Source organism: Salminus brasiliensis, chromosome 1 (assembly GCF_030463535.1).
Source record: "Salminus brasiliensis chromosome 1, fSalBra1.hap2, whole genome shotgun sequence".
Classification (NCBI taxonomy): domain Eukaryota; kingdom Metazoa; phylum Chordata; class Actinopteri; order Characiformes; family Bryconidae; genus Salminus; species Salminus brasiliensis.
Genome location: NC_132878.1, coordinates 13,380,491 through 13,403,709, shown reverse-complemented (window position 1 = coordinate 13,403,709; position 23,219 = coordinate 13,380,491). Strand labels below are relative to the sequence as shown.

Here is a 23,219-nt window from a genome sequence, read left to right as displayed (position 1 = left end):
ACTTCATCATGGCAAAGAGGGGAATTAAATAATCAACAAATAATGGCAAATTGAGAACTACAGTATGGAGTGATTCATAAAATGCTGAATCCAACATAAATATAACCCACACGGAGAATTTGAACCATTTGCTGCAACACGAGCTTCCACAGCGTGGAGTTTATCAGGTATCTCTGTAATCTAGTAAACTGCACTCTCTAATCTCTCTTTCCTACTCTGTGATATTCAGTAGCTGACTCTCTAACGCTAACATTTCAGGCGGCCTTGTTCAGGGCTGGTCCACGCACCAAGATTCTTTTGGACAAGTGTCTTAAAAGTGGATCTATTTTACAAAGTGTCGGACCAAAGCTGCTTTTCTTTTGAAGTGCATCCATATACAGCTGGACAGGAGCTCCCTTTGCCTCGTGGCGTGTGGTCACAGTTCTCTGCAGATGTAGAAAAGCTGCTGGTGATGTTGTGAGCTCCTCCGGCCTGCAGTGTATGGTTGTTATGTGCACTCCCCTCGTATTGTTTTGTCCCTCTGTTTCTTCTCTTTTTCTGCCTTGTTTTTTTTTCTTTTCTTTTTTTTTTTTTTTTTGCTGCTACTCCCTTTCTCCTCCTTGCGGCCACGATTCAGTTGGCGTTAGGAGAAAAACATGGAGGTGTGCGTGTGTATTAGAAGGGTAACACCAACGCCAATGGCAACCAAAGGAGCCAGGGCCTGGAGATCATTGCTGGAACTGGTAGCTATGGAGAAACAGGGGAAAAAAAGATTAGATGAGTGTTAGATAAGTGATCGCAGTGGATGTGAGAAAGAGAGAGAGAGAGAGAGGTAAAGAGTTAAGAAAGAATAAAGGATTTTGGTGGATTTATACATTTATGGATGGTCAGATAGACAGACAGACAGAGACACATAAATAAATAGACAGACAGACTAATAGACGGATGGGCAGACAGAAAGACTGATAGATAGATAGATAGATAGATAGATAGATAAATAGATAGATAGATAGATAGATAGATAGATAGATAGATAGATAGATAGATAGATAGATAGACAGGTAGGTAGATAGATAGATAGATAAATAGATAGATAGATAGATAGATAGATAGATAGATAGATAGATGAATGTGATGTATGTGAGGTATTTTGTGTGTATGTGTGTGTGTGAGTGAGTCATACTCTGTCTGTTCATCTTTTACTGGATCTGAGTTCATACAGTATGCATGAGATACATTTTGGTTTAGAGTTACAGCAGAGTGGAACAGTCAGGCAGAGATAGGTGCCATCCAAAGATGATTGTGCTGACATTTAATATGCAGAAAGATGCGTGTGTGTTTGTGTGTGTAGGGGGGTGTGGGTGAGTGTAGTTGTGGGTGGGTGGAAGAAGTCTGACTCAATGCCTTACAGTGAACTACAAAACACACTGTTCTAAGTCAGTTATGGGATTAAAAAATATTTTAACATTTTTGAAAACAAAGCTTGCTTAACCCCTGTAATCATTTTGCAGCAATGTGATATTAATTAAATAGTTATTTTTGAGTAATCTCATTAAATTGTATTTAAATACGCAGAGAGTTTCTGTTGTAGATGCAGATTCTAAACCTTTGATCAATATCATGTGTTTGAATCTGAAGAAATTGTCATACAATTGTCAAGTACAGAATTAAATACAGAATGTAAACTGAATCAATGTATAAAGATAAATTGCAAAAAAGCTTGCTTGTGTACATTTGAGCACTGTAAGCTTCAGCTTCAGTTCAGAAAGAGGTTTTTCATTTGAAATGCAGAGTTTAACATGGCTCCACTTTAGATTCGACTGTCCATAACACATTGTTCCAGAACTCATCTCACCTAGAGAATTATCTAGGTGTTTTTTTGGTAAACTTGAGATGAGCATTTATATTATTTTTGGATAGAAATGTTATTCGTTGTGCTATTCTGAAACAAATCTCATTCTTGCCCAGTGTTTGTCTGATGGTTGAGTCATGAACACTGACTCTAGCTAAGTTAAAAAAGGCCTGCTGCTGTTCCTTAGATGTCAGGAGGGCTTTCACTCTTGAGGGAACTAACTACTGTTCCAAACTTTCTCCATTTGGACAGTATGACTATGATCATAAATCAGTGGCCTTCTTTGCCTTATAAATGGCCATGTAACCTTTTCCAGACTAACAGGCATTCACACCTTTTTCCTTCTGAGTCCTCTGAGTTTTCGTAACTGGCAGGACAAGCTGTGAGCTGCCTTCACCCAGATTGTATAACCCAGAGTCAGATTTGGGATGGAAAGAGCTGATCTAAATCATGGTCAGTATTTAACTACTAAAACCCGATTGCAATATACTATTACAATCCACTAAATATAATGTACAGAAACGTATATGAGGGACAAACACCTTTTCACAACACTATATATGTACATGGACATTTACTATTATTAGAACATTATCCATACTTTATACAAGTGGGCCTATAGTGTGTCTCCGCAAAAACCTCACTAGAACCTAATTAGAAAAAAAACATGCATTGAGGTTCCTTGGGACTTTAAAGATTAACACAAGGGTGTGTGTGTGCGTGTGTGTGCATGTGGCTCACCACGACAGCTCTTTCCATCTCTTTGCAGCATTCCTGTCACACAGCTGCACACAGGGCCTGTTACCTGACTTGTGCAGATCTGCTCACAGCCACCATTATACTCTTCACACCAGTCCGACTCTGCAACACACACACAAACAGGACACAACTGTAGTTAGCTATCATTAGCTATCAAGCTATCATTATTCTGACACACATACACAAACACACGGTACCTCGTCTTCTGATTGGTCCTACTGACAGTATGTGTTCTTTTTGCTGGCTGTAGTCTGAGTAGCTCCTTTTGTTGTGTGGACAGTTCTAGGAATAGAAAACACCTCGCTCTTAAAACATGGAAACATACTGATGTAGGATGTTCAAAAATTAAAGTACAACAACAAATACTAAAGACCACATGTCTACAATTCTGTTCAGAAAACAGAATGTACAGGGAACGTACACCCAATAAATACTGTATTCTTCAAATCATTTGTTGTTTGTTGAGATTATGATTAATTTTATAACATTACATGTATACACAAACAAGGTTTTTACTTTGTCCACATATATTTTTTGTCTCATTCCTTCAAAATAGCAGTTTCTCTGCTATTATATAAATATATATATATATATATATATATATATATATATATATATATATATATATATATATAGGCTAAAGTACAGCCTCCAAATGGCCTCATTTCACTATTTAAATGGCCACATATTAATGTACTGCATATACTTATTAATGCACAGCATAATTACTTATTAATCTATTTATATTTATAAGATATTAACTGGGAATAGATTGAGCTGGATTAGCATTACGGAATACAATGGAAACAATTTAGCGCAGTAGCCTAGCGTCACTAGTTGGAGTACAACAGATACACTATCAAATGTCAGTTTGTAATATACTGTAATATGAGTTCTCTCTCAATATACCTCAATATGAATACCATTTACCAGACTTTTCTAGCCAATTCACAATTACCCCCACTTTGTGAAGTTGTAACTGTTCTATTCATTCTACTTGTGACCAAACAGTTTTCAAATGTTTTGTAAGATGCTTTCATTTAAGAAAAATATCACAAAAAATTGGCTAAATGTATATAAATATACAATACTGTTTAAATATACAATACTGTTTATACTCTAAACTGGGATATAAAGTATGACTCTGACTTTAATCATAGGCAAAGCATCCAGTATTATTATCTCCAATATCATTCATTAAAAAAAAGAATGAATCTGTGCTAAGTGTCATATGCAATATTTCAGTTAGACGAGTTAATCATTGTACCGTCTCATGCACAATTTATATTTTGAAACCTAACCTGCCCTCGAGATTACGAGCAGACTGCATTAACTGAGTAGTCAATCCCATGGCGTCAACACTGAAGAATAAGTGTTTGCGTACATTTATAAGACAAGAATTAATGGAACCATTGTAAAGCCTGAAATGCTGAATGGTGGTTCCATTAGTGCACATTAGTGGTGATGATGCACAGCTGCATTACAAATGGTCATACCATATGTGTGTGTGTGTGTGTGTGTGTGTGTGTGTGTGTGTGTGTGTGTGTTCTCACCACTTTGCACGCATTGGTCTCTGAGTCACACAGTGAAACGTCACAGTGCAGATGAACCTCATCATAGTCCCCAATAAACTTAAACACAGTGACATGAAAGCGGCAGGTCAGGGACACTCCGTTTTCGGCCATGCCGATAGTGTTATCTTTAATGTTTGGACACCTGAAACACACACAGAAGACCAGAGTAGTGACGCCTAATCACATAAGGCAATAAATATGTCTGATATATGAGCTTACAGTAACTTACAGTAACTCATTAAAAAAAACATTTGCATTTATAAAATAATGCTATCAGCCATAACATTAAAACCACCAGCCTAACATTGTGAATGTCCTCCTCATGCTACCAAACCAGCTCTGACCCATTGAAGCATAGACTGCACAAGACATCTGACGGCTTCTTGTGGTATCTGACACCAGGACGTTAGCAGCAGATCCTTTGAGTCCTGTACGTTGTAAGGTGGAGCCTCCATGGATCACATCAATGAGCCTTGGGTGTCAATGCCTTTCCTTGGAGCACATTTGGTAGATACTGACCACTGAATACCAGGAGCACTCCACAAGACCTGCCTGATGTTTTGGAGATGTTCTGACCCAGTCGTCGAGACATCACAATTTGTTGTTTGTCAAAGTGGCTCAGATTCTTATGCTTTGCCATTTTTCATCATCTTTAAGAACAGACTGTTCCCTTGCTGTCTAATATATCCAAAGTAACCAGACAATCAAAGTTATTTTCTTCATCTCTGAGTGGTTTTAATATTATGGCTGATCTGATAATCATTCAATTAAAAAATACAGACCGTTTTCATGTTACTGTTGGTCTTTATATATTCATAATATGAATATGTAACTTGATACTTTTTTAGGCCTTGCACTAGTGTCTGATTACCACTGGTTAGTTACTTTTTTTTTATTTTTTTACTGCTGACAGTTTCTATGACTGCAGTTGTGATATAGGTAGCTGTGTGTATTTGTATGGGTGAGGTTAGATTGATTACTTCCACATATCAAGCCAGGGATGCACAATTGTAATCATCATCTAGGATATTGTCACTGTGATATCCAGCAGCTTTCTCATTCATTTTCAGATGGAAAGGTATTTAGCCAAACGTGTCATGCCAATATTATTATTATTATTATTATTATTATTATTACTTACATAAAATGTAAATGGGGCATGTTATTATGTTATTATGCCCCCCCCCCCATACATATATTATTATTATTATTATTATTATTATTATATGTAATACATGGGGGGCACACATGACCTCATTTTCTGAGTGTATAAAACAGCGTACGTGTGTTTGATAGAAGAAGAAAAAAGAGATTGTGAATGTGTGTGTGTGTGTGTGTGTGTGTATGTGTGTGTGTGCTGTGATCTCCTCACCCTCTCTCTATGATAATGTAGCGGAGGCGGTCGCTGCTGTAGCGGGACGGCGTGGCCCAGCACATGTTTACTATGAGGATGAGCTGGCTGTCGTCAGCCCCTTCCACAAACACGCCCACAAACAGGACGTCCCGAGTGCTGAGCACCACCTCACCCTCGCGGTACGGCTGCCGGTAGGATGCATTCTTGTACAGGGCCATCTTAGTGATGAAGTTCCCCTCCTGGGTGGGGAGCGTCAGGTTTATAACACTGCAGAATGAGAGAGAACATGAGACATGTTTAGACAGGTTTAGGCATGTTTAATGACCTGTAATCTGCAGTGAATTGCTCTCCTAAGGACGTCATTAAGCATTCACAGGCATACAGCATTCTTCTATTCTCTCAATCATTCGTAGGATTTTTTTTTTTTCATTTAAAGGTACATTGAATTTTTTACATTTTAATTAAAGTTGGTGCTGTGTTTAAGCAGCACTTAATAGCAACAAGCAAATTAACAAAAGAAAACATTGTCTGTATATTAGAGGTTAAGGAAAACCTTCATCTGGTTGAAAATTAGTTCACCATGTCTACCCATTCATTTTACATACTGTACAAATGCTAGAACTGGTTTGGTTCTATGCTAAGAAAATGGATATTTGACTTTATATGATTGATTTATATGAACTGCTTGCCATATTTATTCTTTCATTCATTCTGCTTATCTGCTTCTTCCTGGTCAGGGCCCGGAGACTTCCCGGAATCACTGGCCACAAGCCAAGAATACCCCCAGGACGGGGCGTCAGTCCATTGCAGGTATTACACACACTCACATTCATGCACTCACAAACTGAAGTTTTTTTAATACTGAAGGTGCTGCAAAGGGTTATTTGAGCGATGCCACTGAAGAATCATTTTGTAAATGAGCTGTGAGGAACCTTTAAGTTGGTAAAGAACCTCTACATTTTTAAAAATCCTTGAACACAATGAACCTTAGATGTGTTATTCAGTTATTAATCCTAATGCATAAACCATTATGAATTATTTAGTAATCGTTTAGTTTCACAAATGTTATGGAGACCCACAGGGTTCTGTTGTAGGGTTTATAAGAAATGCATGCTATTTTTGGCAAGTCAAGAGTGAAGAACGGAAGTGTGGATATACGCACAGGGTTTAAGGTGTTAAAAAAAGTTCTATATATTTTTATATATATATATTTAGTAATCTATATATATTTATTTTACAAAAATAGTTCTTAAAGAAATTAGAAATGGTTCTTCTATGGCATTGCTTAAAAACACCTTTATTTTTAAGAGATAACTCCTGGTTAGGGTCATGGTGGGTACGGAGCCTACATGGAATTATTAAGTGCAAGGCAGGAACACCCCCTGGACAGGGTGTCAGTCCATCGCAGGCTACCTACCACACTCTCACAAACAGTGGGCAAGTTAGCCAGAGTGCCTATAGACAACTCACATGGACACAAGAGACGGAAGAACACACCAAACTCCCCTCACACAGCGACCGTCCTGAAACCACAAACCCCTGGAACTGTGCAGCACACCAACTACCTGCAACGGCACTGCGCTGCCCGCTGCCACATTTAAATAATGCAAATTTAAAGTTTATATAACCTAACTCATAAAGTATTCCTGTTGTATGGAATATACCAAGCATCCATCACTGTAATCTCTGCATTAGTCACTAAAACCTGTATTGACTGAATGACAGAATGAAAAATATTATTGGCACAAGTGCAGTATTAAAAATACAACAATAAGCACAAATTCCATTCAGCCCCTCAGAGATTGTGAACAGATTGCCTCTCCCGAGCAATGAAGCCCTCAGTATTGACGTCAGAACGCTGAATGAATAAGGACTTATATACTTCTATATGAATAAGGACCGTGTGCATTCATGGAGTCGCTGTAAGCCCTGGGATGTGGTTTAATGACACGCTCTAAATGGTAACTAGCTTGACCTCTGACCTCAGCATGGGCTTGAGCACGGTCTCCAGGGAGATCTTGATGTCCAGTTCATATGCACAGGAGAACTCCACGTTGATGGTCTTATCACGTGTCACCACGTTCCCCGTGTTGTTCACGCTCTCGATCCACACTGTGTTCTTGTACATGATGTGTGTTCCGTTCGACTAGATGTACAAAAACACACACACACACACACACACACACACACACAGTCTAAGTGGTTTTGAATTGAATTACTTTTGTTACAGTAGATGATTTGGCTCAGACAGACGCAGAATGAGAACACAATGAAGAGTGCATTATGAGCAACAGTCGCCCAAGTCATTACAGACAAAAAGCTGGAAAACAAATTACTGTCAAATCTGTAGGAAATGTACCGAGCAGACGTTATTCGCCAGATTTCCTGTCATCCTTTAGAGAACCTGATCATCGTAAGCCTACTAGTTTCACTACATTCAGATACGTTCAAATGTATCTCAGCTTCAGAAGTACAATTTTGCCCCTCATTCAGTACTGTGCAAAAGTCAAAGACCACCCCTTATTTATTAATTAAAAAAAGTCTCAACAAGTCAATATTTAAAGTTAAACAAGGTTCATCAGGAATATGCAAAATACTTAAGTAAACAGATTTTGCACACAGTGCTTTGACAGTGCTGTTAATCTAGACCAGTGAACCTAACATAGGTCTACGTGTCTGCCATTTCCCTCAGACCTGATAAAAAGTATTATATTCCGTTGCAGGTTTATCAATTGTTATCAATTAAATATTAAAGTTGTGTGTTATATAACAACAAATGATTAAGAAAAAGCTGAATTGCCCATTTACGTTCAATGTCTTGGAGAGCCTTAAGGCTGGAACCTTGGCACTGCTAAAAGAAAAAACAATGGCTAAATTAGCCCAGCTGACTGGCTATAATTTCCTTATAAAATTAACTTATAAAATTCACAGTAAACGTTGGATTTTCCATCATTTTGTCAGAAATTTATAATCACATAAGAACCACTTTGAATTTCATATTTAACTTTAGCTATTAGCATATAACTTACTGGTTTCATCAGGGTTACTAACGTATTTAAAAAGGTCACATAGTGTGTTGAAGAAAACTCCTATGACATATTAACCGAAATATTAATAATCCATCTTCTTATCTGCTTTCTCTACTCATGGTGGGTCTGGTGCCTGCCTGATATCACCAGACTAAGGCAGGAATACCCCCTTGATTAGTAGAACACACTCACCTAGGGGGCAGATTACAAGGGCCAGTTGGGATGTGTGAAGAAAATAAAGTACACAGAGGACACCTATGCAAAGAGGACACACCAAACTCCTCACAGACAGTGACTGGAGCAAGAATTGAGCCCACAACCTCAGGCTCCTGGAGCTGTATGGCACACACTACCTGCTGTGCTACTGTATCACCCAACTGAAATATCAGTTAATATTAAAAAGTGGTCTGCATGTGAGACATGGGCAGCTTACTCATTTAAGTCAAAGGGTAGAAGGTGCTTCACCTGCACTATGGAGCCACAGTGTCCCTTTGTGTTGTTGATGTGGAAGGAGATGAAATCTTCACCCTCAATGCCGGGACAGCGCTGGTCATTAATGCGCACGTCCTCCCTCTCAAAGCCCAGCTGGAAGAGACGACACTTAGAGATGGAGACCTCCATCTGCGCGTGTTTGCATGTCACCTCGGCCTGGATGATGTCATCCTCGCCTTGACGACAGAAAAGAAAAAGATGTGTCTAAATAAAAGACTATAGGAAGAAGAACTTGAGCAGCAGCTGTTATGTACCGTCACCTTTACTGGGTTTGTAAGTATTCTTAGTATCAGAGGGTGGACGTGTTTGCATCCTGACTCATTCATTCAGCATAATGACTAAAGCTTTTAATGTCTTGAGTATTTTCAAAGTCACAGCATGCTTTTTATTGGTCAAATATAGCCACAATGCCAACATTTAACTGCTGGAGATCAACACCCTCAATCCTTGAGACCCTAATTAAACAGAGCATCTCCACCGTTGCTGTATTGAGTGCATTTGTTTTCTTTGTCAAATCTCTTTTACTGTTACTGTTCGGACAGACATTATAAGGGACGTTTAAAAGGGTTGTATTGAGGGCTGTATCCAGTATTGAGGCTAGATAACTGTATATATAATGAAGTAAAATATATTATCAAAACGCATTTGGCACAAATTAATATGAGAGTAGGTCCTGCATTCCCTGACCTGTATGTCGTTTTGAAAGTTCCCAGCCTTTGCCAATCAGCACACATCTTAAAAAATAGACTATATAAAAATAGGCTTCATTTGTTCATTAATTTAGTAGTGTAGTGTCATTTTAGTCTGGATTTGGATATGATGGCAATAGCAGGAAGCGATTAGCCTACTAAGATTATAAGATTATTAAGATATTTTTACAGTGCTGGGTTTTTGGGTAGTTTCATGTGGCCCAGAAGCTAAGTACCTGACTATGGCACAGTAACAACCAGGCCAATGGGTCAGTTGTCAGCATTGACTAAAAGGACCGAGCAGTTGGGTAAACAGCTTTTAAGTAACTAAACCTTTTTAAAAATATAGACATTTTATTACGTACTACTTAATTAACCAATGTGTTTTATTTCAGGTGAAATTATAAACTGTATTTTCCAGGTTTTTAACAGTATGTGTTAATGTGGCACTAAAAAGATTTACAAATGGAGGAGCGGAGGGTCACTTGTGGTTAAAGCCCATTTTACTGTATTTTTCAAAGAAGTAACTAATATTTTGGGTAAACATTAATGTTATCTGTGTAATATGTAACATGTTAATGTAGTTGGCTAACATTAGCCTACTGGCTGTGTTTCTGAGCATTTTTGCAAGCTAATCAAACTAATCAAGCTAACCAAACAAACTAGACTTTGTAGGACTAGTCTTCACTTAATGTTTGGTATATTTTTTTGGGGTAAGGTGGTGGTTGAGTGTAATGTTGTCTAATGGTTTCTAATGTGTTTTGTTTTGAGTGTAAACACTTTATATTGTAGATCTAATGTATCTATCATACATTTCTACATTTATCTGTTTCAGGCTGTGGACATGTTTGCCAAAGGTGTAGCGGAGCGGCTGGACACATGAAAACACACAATTTGTCTTCTAACGACTTACTAATGTCTGTGTTGGGCAGTTCTGGGCAGCCACACAGGTCTCCTCCATTCTCCTGCTCACATGTGTTGTTTGTGCAGATCTCTCCTGCACAGGGGTCATAGATCCATTCTGCTAAAGACAGGTCCAGGCACAAAGTTAGCACACACACACATAACATATTTTGCTACAATTTCAGATGCACATGTGACATGCAGATACAGTACACTTACATTTAAAAGTATGGAAACCCTTGTTATATATACTGTTCTTTAGTAACTGATGTTCTAAAGGTATTTATTGATATTGGTCATTATTTATTGGTATTTATTTGGTAGTTTTATTCAGTATTTCAAGCATTTTGGGAACACTAAGATGTGACTGAATGATAGAAAGGACTGTTTTGATCCAATTTGATGCGCTTTGTAAATATTCTTGTGTTCGTATTTTATTAGATATTAGAGGTAGATGCTACAAATAAATTTTGTTATAAAAAAACATATTTCCAACTTTTAAATGGTTGCATATAGTCAACCCCCCTGTCTAAGCTTTAGACCCTTTCATCATTTTCTTTATCCCTTCTCACCCCTCCCTGCACTTGTTCTACACCTCCTGCCCTCTAGGTGGCAGCGTGCCCTTACAGCAGTTCTCCTGTGCAATCCACTTTGTGGTGAGTGTCCCGAAAGAGCGACAGGCCTCGGCGTAGGCGGCCATGGAGCCACACACTTGAGCCTTGCGGTGGTTATAGCAGCCGTCCAGGTAGCAGGACTGGTAGAAGGGCCCAGGGTCCAGCAGACCATGGCATGGTTGGAAGAAGCCCTTCAGCTGGGTGAGTTTCAGACAGCTGTCCTCCCCCTGCAGGTCCAGGACGGCCGTATTGTCGCAGGACTGGGCCAGGGCCACATACTGAGTCTCATCACAGCTAAAAGCAGGAGAAACAAGAATAACACAAAAAGAATAAGTGAGACTGAGGCAGTGGGAGAGAGACTGGCAGAAAAAGGCAGACCAGTAAAAACATGTTTCCTTACACACCTGTTCTGCATGCCATTAGTCTTCCAGCTCTGGGCAAGCTCCAGGGCGCTAACGGCCGGCTTGCCACGGGAGGTGATGTAATCGTCAGTGGGGTCGCCATTGAAATTCCCACACAGACCACACACCTTGTTCTGCAGTCGTGGCCCCATGGTGATGCTGAGTGTGTTGAAGCGGTTATACCGTACCTGTATGTCCTGTGGCGTGTCAATCACCAGAAAGCCTTCAGACGTGGAGACTCGGGTCATAAGACCCGTTACGAAGGGCACAGATACAGGTGTTCCATTTACCTGAAGAGAGGGCAAAGGAGAGTTCAGCAGCATAATGGACATAATGTGTCTAGTTGTTTTCCTGACGTAAGTGCAAAAGCAGTATCCTTTCTCTACCCTTTTATGTGACTGCAGTTATGACCTCTCAAAGCCAACCAGAGATCACCATAAATGGTCTTACATCATAGCCGAGAGTGTTAAGTGTAAGAGGATAGGTGTACATTTTTTTGCAGACCTTGACAGTGCTGCCGGAGATGAGGATGTTCTCTTCGTTTATGTAGAGGTAAGCGTGGGAGATAGTGGTGAGGTTGGGCGTGCTCCACTTGTCAAAGTTGGCAATAAGCTGGAAGGAGAGCTCAGGCAGCTTGTGGCAGATGGTAGACAGGACAAATGAGCAGGAAGCGGGCAGGCGGAGGGAGGCACCGTCAAAGGTGCGGAAAACCCCTCCGCCTGAGGCTACGCAGTGCTGGTTGCGTCGGGCAAAGCAGCCGCGGACACCGTGGCGCAGTGCACACTCTTCTTCGGCCTTGCAGCGGCGTGGGTCACACTGGATCAGGTTCCGGCCTATGCATTGGCAACGCTTGGTGCAGTCACTGTTCCAGAACAACTGCTTGGGCTTCGATGAAGAAAGAAATAAGGATAAGAAAGAGAGATGGAACTGCAGTACTTTACCTGGTATTTTTCATGTGTATTGAGCCTTCTTAGGGGAGGCAATGCTACACTGCTACACTGAGGTTGGGTAACACCAACACCGAGCTGCATCCACTATGCTGCTAGGCCACTCTGCCAAGACTACTGTTTTGTTAGGCAGCTAAACTGGGGCTATGCTGCTGCTAGGGCCCTACACTACTGGAAGGCTACTATCCTGAGGATATGGTGCTGCTACGCTTAGGCTCCACTGATGCCAACCCCCTTATACTGAAGCTATGCTGCTGGTAGACTGCTGCCCTGAAGCTACAGTGCTGCAAGTCAAAGGCACCGTGGATGTGCTTTTGCCAGCTAATTAGGCAGCCTATAGTCACAAGTTAGAATCATGCAAATGACATTTCTGAATTTGTACACTTGCCTCAATTCAAACCACAAGGAGATGCATCATACCAAGTAAGGCCTGCTTATGTGGTTTTTGATACTCTATGGAAACTGATATGCTGACCACCAGCAATCGTATGCTGGCCAACCAGCAGCCAACATGTCTTGGCCAGTTGACTATATGTAAGGTATGGAAAATCTGTAAATTGAATATTCTGCTTCAGTGGAATGTCTAATAAAGTGTGATCACAAGTCTTCCTTTAAATATGTCATGTGAAATTATGAAGACCTCTACAACCTCCATGTCCAAGACCTTCTCTCACCTCATAGTATTTGCCATCAGTGTAGCAGCCACAGTTCTGGTTAAGGATGCAGCTCTTGCCATTGAGCACGTAGCCTTGGTCACACTGGCAGCCCTCCACACATTGCTGGTTGCAGTCCCGCTGGCCCCTCGCTGGTGCACACTGGGGCTGGCAAGCCATCATACAGCTGGAATAGTGACTGTTCACTGGGCATGACAGCACTAGACACATATGCAGAGGGCAGGAGGGGTTTAGTGTATGGTCAAAGCCTTCCAGAGATGGGGGACAGATTGTTCGGTACAGCAAGCCCTTACACATGCATTGAATGTGAAGGAGGATTAAGAAAAGGTCAAGGAAAGTGCTTTGAAAGATTCAGCAGATGAATCATGCAAATCATGTTTTATTGCATATTTTAAAACGTGGTTTTGGATGGTAGGTCATAAAGTGACCAGTGAATGGAAGTACATGGCAGGTGGTTTTAGTAAAGCAGAGGTGTGTAGTCTGTAAACTGTGTTATGAGAGTAAGTAGATAATGTAACTCACCACAAGGAGTGGAGGTCCTCCAGCCAATCACAGGCACTCCCTGCGTCTGACACGTACTGGAGTAGATCTGCAACCAGTTACAGATAGTCTCTCGAGCCCCCTGGTCCACACACGTATCCTGCAGGCAGCTCTGGTAGAAGTACGCCGGAGCCACTTTGCTGTGACACCGGGCGAAGACACCTCCGCGATCAATAATAAGTCCACACAGCCTCACTGCCTCTGGTTCCACATAGACGTACAAGCCCTCGGCCAGGTGGAAACGGTTGCTTGGGTTACCGTTATCAACATCTGTACTGCCCACAGCTTCTATCGTCTGAGCAGGTGCAGGAACATCAGCTGCTAGGCCTCTTTCCACCAATCCACAACGAGGACAGGAGTCCCCACACCCCACCTGACAGAAAGTGTCACGGTCTGCCCAAGTCATACCCCATTCACTGACACTGAGTGCAGGGCCGGAGACGGGCATTCCTTGGCACAGCCCACAGGTGGCATTAAAGAGGCTCCTGGGCAGAGATAGCAGCAGTAGGGTATTCCAGTCAAAGGCCACCTAGGGAGGACAGGGGATTAGGTTTAAACTGTGATCACAGTAGCAAGACATGAAGTTGAACATCGACCCCCTGGGTATGACCATGTTTTGTAAGTTTGTGATACTACTCCACCTTCAGTCCAAAGTCAGTCTCCACGAGTAACTGCAATCCCAAGGTGTAAATGTTGACTTTGCCTGGGCCCAACTTCAGAGGAAGGTATAAACGCTCTTTATTTACCTTGAAGAAAGAGAGACAGAGGCAGACTTACATTTTACTTTATATTACTTTCATTTTCATTTCCTGGTTGTTAACATAAATGGGAAGTTGTCCTTTTCTCAGTTTCCAGCAGTGTTTGCTAAAAGGGCAGGGGTTTTCATACTGCATCTCAGTTTCTGCATCTCTTTCTTTCTCTCTCTCTCTCCATCTCCTTCTCTTTCCTCTGATCTTGCATTACAGAGAGGGTCCCAAAAACAGCCTTTTCCATCTTTCCACTCTTCTCTCTATCTTTATTTGATCTAAAGTTCTTCAGATCTTTAGATGTTGTTGTGAACCTTTTCCAACCATCACTCAAGTGTGTGCTTTTCTCTGACTCCACTCCAACTTGCTAACAGACAGGGACTGAAATCAGATATTCCTCATGTTCTCAAAGTGGAATGTGTTCATTTGTCTCCAGCCCCTGTCTGGTTGATTAAAAATAACTTTGTGTCATAAGCATGAAGTGCTTGACCTTCATAAAATGTGAATCATTTGTAAATGATAATTACAGATGAATTTTTGTGATTATGAAATATCTATCTCTCAGCAGAATCTGTCCCACAAACACTCAGTATTTCATCAGTGGCAATGTGTTCTTTCACAGGTGTGCGGGTTTGTAGTAACAAGGTTTTTTTTTTGTTTGCTAAAGTTACACTGAGTACTGAGTAAAGATTATAATTAGTGATTTTGGATAAAGATTAGAATTTAAATCCTGTCATAATACAAAGGCAACAAAGTACAAAAAGCATTGCATTGCATGTACAAAATATTTACATCAGCAGCCCTGCTTCCCCTCACCGTGACTGTATGTTTGAAGCTTCTAGACACCTCGATCTCATAACCATACACCTCCAATACGAAGCCTCGTACCCAGATGGCCTGCCCTGTGTCCCTCTCTTCATTTCTGACTGACAGCTGAAACCGAGGCAGGCCCCCTGGACCCATCTCCACACTGAAGCCCCCGTCAAACCCAACGTCTCCATCTCCTTCCTCCTCAAACCCCCCACACTCTGTGGTGACCAAGCGAAGTGTACAGCTGCTCTGGAGGTCAAATGGAACGCCTCCAAAAGGCAAGAAGTGACCATATCCAGCCACTACGCACATAGCCTCAGTCCGAGGCTGGCAGAAGAACAGACCCTCGTTTTCTTGGCAGTATTCCTCTGGTTGGCATGGAGAGAAGTTGCAGTACACAGTGTTGTCGGTCCCATTGCAGTAGCAGCGCTCTTGGCATTCCCAGTCAGTCCAGAAGGTCTCGTTTGTGGCCAGTTGTCGGCCTAGGTAAAAGCAGCCACAGTCACTGCGGGCCACGCAGAGCCCATCACGAAGGGCAAAGCCTTCTTCACATTGGCAGCCTTCAGAGCAAGGGAATGGGCACGGTTCCTCTGGCTCGTCCAGGTTCTCACAGGTCAGTGGGCACGCAGTGGTGCACTCGTCAAAGTGACTGTTGTCTGGGCATGGTAGAGCTAGAGAGGAGAGACAGAAAAGAATATCAGACTGAGAACATCGCTGAGACATCGCTGATCAATGAATGACTTTGTAGTTCTTACGGCAGTTGGTGGAACTCCTCCAGGGCCCCAGGTTGATCTGGGCATCTAGACACGCAGAAGCATAGGCCTGCAGTGAAGAACACAGGGCAGAACGATTGCCTTCCTTCACACACATATTATACAGACAGTTTCTGAAGAAGGGTGACGGGTTGACGGCAGAGTGGCAGGCAAGGAAAGAGCTGTTCCCGGGATCATTGATGTTGCCACAAAGCCAAGGGCTTTGGTACAACCGCAGATCCGTACACATGCGGTACAGGTCATCACAGTCACCATTGCATGTCAGGTCGTCAGCAATGGCCCTCCAGCCTTCAATGAACTGGTCAGCTGTGTCAGCCTGCCTGCCGCTTGGCAGACGGAAGTCATCAGAAGGGTCTCCATTGAAGAAGCCACAGAGGCCACAGGTGGAGTTGTAGAAGACAGTGGAGAGAGTGATGTTGATGAAGCCTTGGCGGGAGTAACGAGCACGAATTAGACCAGTCCACTCTACAACCGTAGCATTACCAGGCGCACGGAACACCATTAGAGGTTCTACTGGATGGACGTATGGAAGGACCACTGGCTCACCATTTAACTAAGGGAGAGAAGGGAGAGATGTCATTATTATGTAAACCAATGTGCAGAGCTAATTTAATGCATAAGGTCAAATTTATTAGACATGAGCTAAAGATAAAGGCTTCCAGAAATTCATATCTGACTCTTCATGATGTTGCTTATTGCTAATAGCTAAGAAGTTTGTTGTGTGTTTCAATGCTGTACAAACCTTTACAAGGTCAAAATCAGAGCCACCTATCTGTGCTTCCAGGTGTGCGACCCTGATGACCACAGGCCTCTTCCAGCTAGGACCCTTATTCACCAGCTTCCTGCCAATCTTCACCTCCACTGCTGATGTGTTGACTGGCAGTCGCCCGAAAGTCTTCACCAGGTAGAAAGAGCTCTCGTCTGGGAACAGCATGGATGAACCATCGAACGTAGCGAAGACGTGCGTCTGAGACAGTGAACACACAGCGTCCCTACGAGGGTAACACCCTAGCAGCCCTACTTCTGCTGTGCATACCTCGCCCTCTCGGCAGGAGTCATTAAAGCAGGTGACCTCGCCTGCTGGGCCACATACACAGCGCTGGAAACATTCACTGCCCACCTCTCCCCCCTCACCTGCCCAGAAAGTCTCATTGAGGGCATAGTAGAGGCCATCACGCTCACAGCCACATTCATAGCGGCGTACACATCGACTGCCACTCAGCACAAAGCCCTGGTCACATTGGCATCCCTCAGTGCACGGATGTGTGCAGTATAGATGAGCAGTCAGTTCTGAGCAGGAGGCCGGGCAAGCGCTGGTGCAGACCTGGTAGTGGCTGTTCTCTGGGCAGGTCAAAGCTGAGAACCAACAGAGGTGTAGAGAGTTTTCACAAATCTGGGGTATTGCTGTAGACAGACCAATATTAAAATCAAATTTCTATATCTACATGATACATAATGACTTACCACAGAAGGAACGTGACCTCCAGGGTCTGATGGTGACCCCCAGTGCCTGACAAGCGAGAGCATAGGCCTGTATTGCCTGACAGAGAGTCGTAATGTTGTCCCGATTGCTGCACATATCATACACGCAGCTGTAAACAAATGCAGTTGGGTCCACCACAGCTCGACAATCTCGGAAAGGACCGTCAGTCTTGTTAATGAGACCACAGTAGTCAGGCCGAAAGTAGAAGGCTTCAGCCGCGGGTTCACACAAGCTGCAGTTCTGGGCACAGCCGTCTGTACAGCGGAAATCAGTGTCCTCTGCTCGCCAGCTACCACCCAACTCCACAACACTCTCTGCTAGTGAACCATCTGGCAACACAGGGTCATCAGCAGGGTCATCATTGTAGTTACCACACAAGCCACAAGTGTTGTTGAAGTAGGAACTGGGAAGGGAGATGGAAGCGTAGTGCTGCCCATCATACGTTACTAAGAGACCAAAGTCAGTTTCCAAAGCAACCGCAACACCAGATTGGTACACCTTGATTGCACCTAGCTGGAGTTGGACAGGTAGAGTCTTCAAGAGGCTGTCCACCTGAAACCATGAAGATGAATGCAAGTCATGAACTCATGAGCTCTAAACATGACAGATTAAAGCTATTCTCAGGAGAATAAAGACACAATGCTCTGCTGTAAATGTCATCATTTTGTCAGCCTTTCCTATTGCAGCACATGCCAGGCATAGGAACAGGAAGGACCCTTACTTGTACAGTGCCCAGAGACCCTTTGGGCAGTGTGACCCGATGGCCATAGACCTCCACAGTAACATCTCTGAGCCAGGACACAGAAGCCATGCCTCGGTTTTCATTCTTGGCCTCAACACTGAAAGATGGGAGACCAGGCACCTCCCAGCATGGACGAGCCAATAGGTAAGAACATGTACCCTGTAAAATGAAAATGGTTGAGTAAAATAAAAATGGAGAGTAAATCAGAAACACTTTAGTTTATTATATAGACAGGCATACCAAAGAACAAGACATAAACTAAGACAATACTTGCATATTGTATGTGCAGGTTCTGGAAACAGAAAATCTATTAATTTCTATTATGTACAGTATATTACAGAATGAAATTAACATTTGTAGAATTGTGCATAGATGCATTTATAGAACAGAATACATATCTGGGCCATGATAAGGGTTTTTTATTTAAAGCGCGAGGGTGTCCATTGTAATTGATGATATCAGCTCACAATATGTGTGTATTCAAGATTGCAGATATAATCTGCCTCTGGTGTAGGGCTGGGCAATTGTTCGAAAATTAATCAAGTTCAGAACCTCTAATCTTGATCATGTTGACTATGTTGACTTTAGATTTTCTTTATTCTGTTAATATTTGCCACATTTTGTATGTTTGTGTAATCACGTCACACTATCCAGTCCGCAACATGGAAGCAACATATAATTTTCCAATTTTCAATTAATCGTAGTACTGGTTTGAGGTCATATCGCCCAGCCGTAGATTTGCCATGGAAAACAAGAATAGTGCTGATTTTCCTTTTGTATCAAGCTGCAAAATGTTGTAGCATGACATGACATTTTGATGGCGATTCAGAAACAATATTTTGTGCAGCCCTAATACATGCATATTTTATAATCATCATTATGTCTAACCACAAGTATCAAAAGATCAAGCCAGGACATGACAAACAGGAAAGGCCAGCAGTATTTAAATAGCTGTGTCACTCAATTAGTTGCTTTCGGCCTTACTTGGAAGTGGTAAAGGAAACCGTCAAAGGTGTGGTAATGGGGGTCTCCAAACACAACACAGGTGCTGGTTCGGGTGGGTTGGCAGTAGTAGGCACCCTCCTGCTGCTCACATGTCTCCAGCTGGCCACACGGAGCTTCGTGGCAGATGACCTCATTGTCCAAATCCAAACACCTACAGCGCTGAGAACATTGGTCTGACAGCCAGAACACCTCCCCACGTCGATAAAACCGCCCTACACATCAAAGAAGACTAGGTTCCATTATTTAAAGTACTTCAGGGTTATGGTTATGATTAGGACTAGAAGAAATAAGAAAAGGACAGAAGGAACTACAGTTTTCCACATCCAGGTCATCAGTACAGTAGATGTTTATAACAGTGAGACACTCAAGAATCAGAGGAAAAGAACATTCAATATTTAGACTTGTTTTCTGTACCATTATAGCTACAGCCGTTGGCTGGGTCTATCTGGTCCGTGTCAACACGGAAGAACCAGCGACCAGGCATGTTGACATTTGTTGTCTGCTCAATGTTGACCACCTCATTTGAGCGGGAGCCAGGCAGGTTAAAGAAGTGGCTGACATCTCCACCATTGAAACCTGACTACAGAGGTGAAAAACAGGCAAGATATCAGAGCCAAGAAACTGTATTATGGTTCATTAGAGGCCGCGAAATTACATGGGACACTGGGATACCTGTGCAGTTGTTCCGCCCAGGCCTGTAAGAGGGTCTCCCCCACTTGCCGTCCCTGTGCTCCATGTGATTTCTCCATAGTTGAACATGGCAAAGTATGACACACCATCTGAGATTAACACTGACTGGAATGTGTTCACCTGTGAAGAGAGCGGACATTATCAAATGTAATTTTGAATGAATCATAAAACGTCCATTAATGGAGAATCAGATCTACAGATCTCTCAATCAGTGCTTACTATCAGTACTATCAGGTAACAACGTGCTGTATCTGTGGACATCTTGTTTTATGGCACCAGATCTGTATCTAAGTGTCACTGTCAAACAAAAGGTTATGCAAAGACTCTTTTCTTTACCGGTGTTGTCTGGCTGCCTCCATAGAAGGTGACCTGGCTCCAGGTGGAGATGAAGACCCAGGTGGCAGTGAAGGATGCCATGCTCTTGAAATATTTCCTGACGTCCTGAGTGGATCTCTCCAAGATCTCTGGCTCTGTCGTCTCGCGGTAGTACACGTCCCCACGGATGCCATTGTGCACATCGGCCCATAAGGGTGCGATAAAGGAGCGGCTGTCACTGAGGGGGAACGCCTCAGGAGTGAATTGGCTCACCTGAATGTTGAAGGAGATCACTCCGTTGTTGTTTACCTGTGGGGACAGAGGCAGTGTTGGCTAGTGGGTTTCTTATACTATGTCGAAGTCAAGCTGAAGCGTGATAGAAAGTGGTAAACAGAGGATGTTTAAGTAGACTCACATATAGAGAACGGTAGGGGACATTGAAGAAGATAAATGGAATAAGTAGAGGAATTTCTGATGAACTGCCATCATCCATCTTTGGGGTTTCTAAGTCCCTAAAGGCTGGTCCGTAGGGGTAGAGGGTATCCTGAGCGAAAGCTATGCAGAGAGGACAGTGAACAGTTAGTCATGGCGTGCCTGACCTTAGTTTCTAGATCCGTTACAGACGGCAGGATCTATGGAAAATGTGAAGCTTTTCCTGGCTAATCTGTGAGAGCAGTTCAAGATTTCCATGTCTAAAATGAATAACAGTAGACTGTCTATTAAGCAGCTTGTTTTCCTCGGTGTTGACAATGAGGACATTAAAGGGTCCATATGTTGACTGGCTGGCTTTTATGGTGCTTTAAAATTCAAAGGGTCCAGGATGAAACACTACCTGGAACTTCTGCGTGAATGGACAGCACTAAACTTCTGTAGACTGAACAGGCCCATGTTAGGGTTGTTACAGTGTTAGATAGTCATGGTGTATAGTTAGACTGTTGCTTACTGATGACCAAAGTAGACTTTAATGTATTAGTAACTGATAATGAGCTAATCATCATACAATATATGGGCAAAAGTATTGGGACACTCATTCGTACTCATTCATTCTTTCTTCAAAAGGATCGTGGGTATTAAAGGAAGGCTTTCTACTACATTTACATTTATAGCATTTAGCTGACGCTCTTATCCAGAGCGACTTACAAAGTTACTCGTATTACAGAGGTGGGCCAATGCAGTGTTAGGAGTCTTGCCCAAGGACTCGTATTGGTGTAGCACACCCAGACTGGGAATTGAACCCCGTCTCCCACATGATGTAATAGCTCACTGGCAGGTAGTGGTGTTAATTGTTGCACCACATCAACCACTGACTAATTTTGGACATTTGGGAGCATTGCTGTGAGGATTTGATTGCATTCAGCGACAAAAGCGTTAGTTAGATCAGGATGTTAGATGATCACCACTCCAACTCATCCTAAAAGTATTGGATGGAGCACCATCATTCCAGAGAACACAGTTGCACTGGTCTACAGCTCAATGCTGGGAGGCCTTATACCTCTCTAGCCCATGCCTGGTATTAGGCATGGTGCCAATAGGTTCAAGTTTTTCTGCTCCAGAGAGTTTGTTTCTATTGGCAGTACTTCTCTACAGTGACTAGACAAAATGTGTGTGTGTCAAAGGGTTTCCACAAATATTTGGACATATAGTATATCATACAAATGTGTATAAAGTTATCAAAGGTAATGGCTTACCTCAGAGCTGTATGCTGCCTGCTAGCAGTGCCGGAAGAAGGCAATATTTTTGCTCAGTGTGAGCATGCTTTCACCCAGGCACTCTCTGTTTAGCTTATAATGACAGTGGGATAGCATGAGCCTCTAGTATCTGTGATGTGTTGTTTTTTGTGAAGTCACAAAAACATTATATTTAAAAATTCCTAAATGTGATGTGAAGACAGAATGGACTAGGAGTTGAACTGTATGTTTTGAAAGTTTACTTATATTTACCGCACCAAATTCCTGAGCCTGAACTTTTAGAGCTAGCTTTATCCAATTACGCAGCTACACATAGATCTTTTGCTTTCTACACACATTATGACAGCACTAATGTTGTCAGTAAATGGTGCTAAGTAGTTCATTTATTAACAGTTAGTGGCATGACTATGATGACTTACCTCCTCCAGGAGCAAGAGTGCTGAGAAGCTGGAGTAGAGAGACTAAAGTGCTTGTTTTGACCATCCTAAAGACCTAGAGCACAGAAACATGAAATTTAGAGTAGTCTTAACCACAATGCCAACAGTAAACCCCTACATGAACACAGCCCGTGCTATACATGTAAACTGACCTATCAGACACTTATAAAAGGACATTAAAATTTTAAATGGACCAAGTACAACCCCCCTCAATCTTCCCTGGTTTTAAGAGCAGTCTCCCAGGTCTCCCATGGGGCTTTCTCCCTCACCATGGTGGGCCTGTTGGACCTTTCCTGAAAAGGTCCCATTATGTGATAGGGAACAATGTGTGGGGATCACATTCACCAGCACTACTGTGTGAGTGGGCTATGGCGGAGCAGTACTAGGCCTCTACAGTGAGCCGGTGGCTGGAGCTCAAACCGCCTGCTCTACATCATCTGGAGGGGTCCATTACCATGTGTTTGTGTGCAATGTCTCGTTGGCTTCAGAGAAGGGGCGTGAGCAGTTCAGCTAATGGGTCTAATTGAGAAGGCTTGAGTTGCTTGAGTCTTTTTGGCAACCCTGAGGGGCTGTAGTTTGAGTTTCACTCCCCTTGAATTCGCTTTCCCTAAAACTACCATTTTCCACATTTCCATCAGTCCTTTGATGAAGTTGCTTTTTAGGACTGAATGTAAAGCAGTAACCACATTTCTGGTGCACACAGAGTTGGTGGAGAGCTGCTGT

At 42.5% G+C, this 23,219-nt stretch overlaps 1 protein-coding gene across 1 annotated transcript; it reads right to left on the bottom strand.

The window, feature by feature from the left end:
* Positions 1-615: 615 nt before the first annotated feature.
* tecta (tectorin alpha) lies at positions 616-22,542 on the bottom strand. The gene is made up of 25 exons (XM_072671542.1): positions 22,479-22,542; positions 20,787-20,926; positions 20,393-20,680; positions 20,039-20,176; positions 19,781-19,946; positions 19,346-19,578; positions 18,341-18,520; positions 17,601-18,171; positions 16,879-17,492; positions 16,119-16,689; positions 15,370-16,034; positions 14,449-14,553; positions 13,790-14,336; positions 13,268-13,467; positions 12,151-12,531; positions 11,650-11,936; positions 11,259-11,539; positions 10,642-10,752; positions 9,013-9,215; positions 7,501-7,664; positions 5,537-5,785; positions 4,144-4,306; positions 2,788-2,872; positions 2,573-2,692; positions 616-726 (listed from the first exon to the last, which is right to left on the bottom strand). The coding sequence occupies exons 1-25, from the start codon at positions 22,540-22,542 to the stop codon at positions 623-625; spliced, it is 6,630 nt and encodes a 2,209-aa protein (XP_072527643.1). The 3' UTR covers positions 616-622.
* Positions 22,543-23,219: the final 677 nt, after the last annotated feature.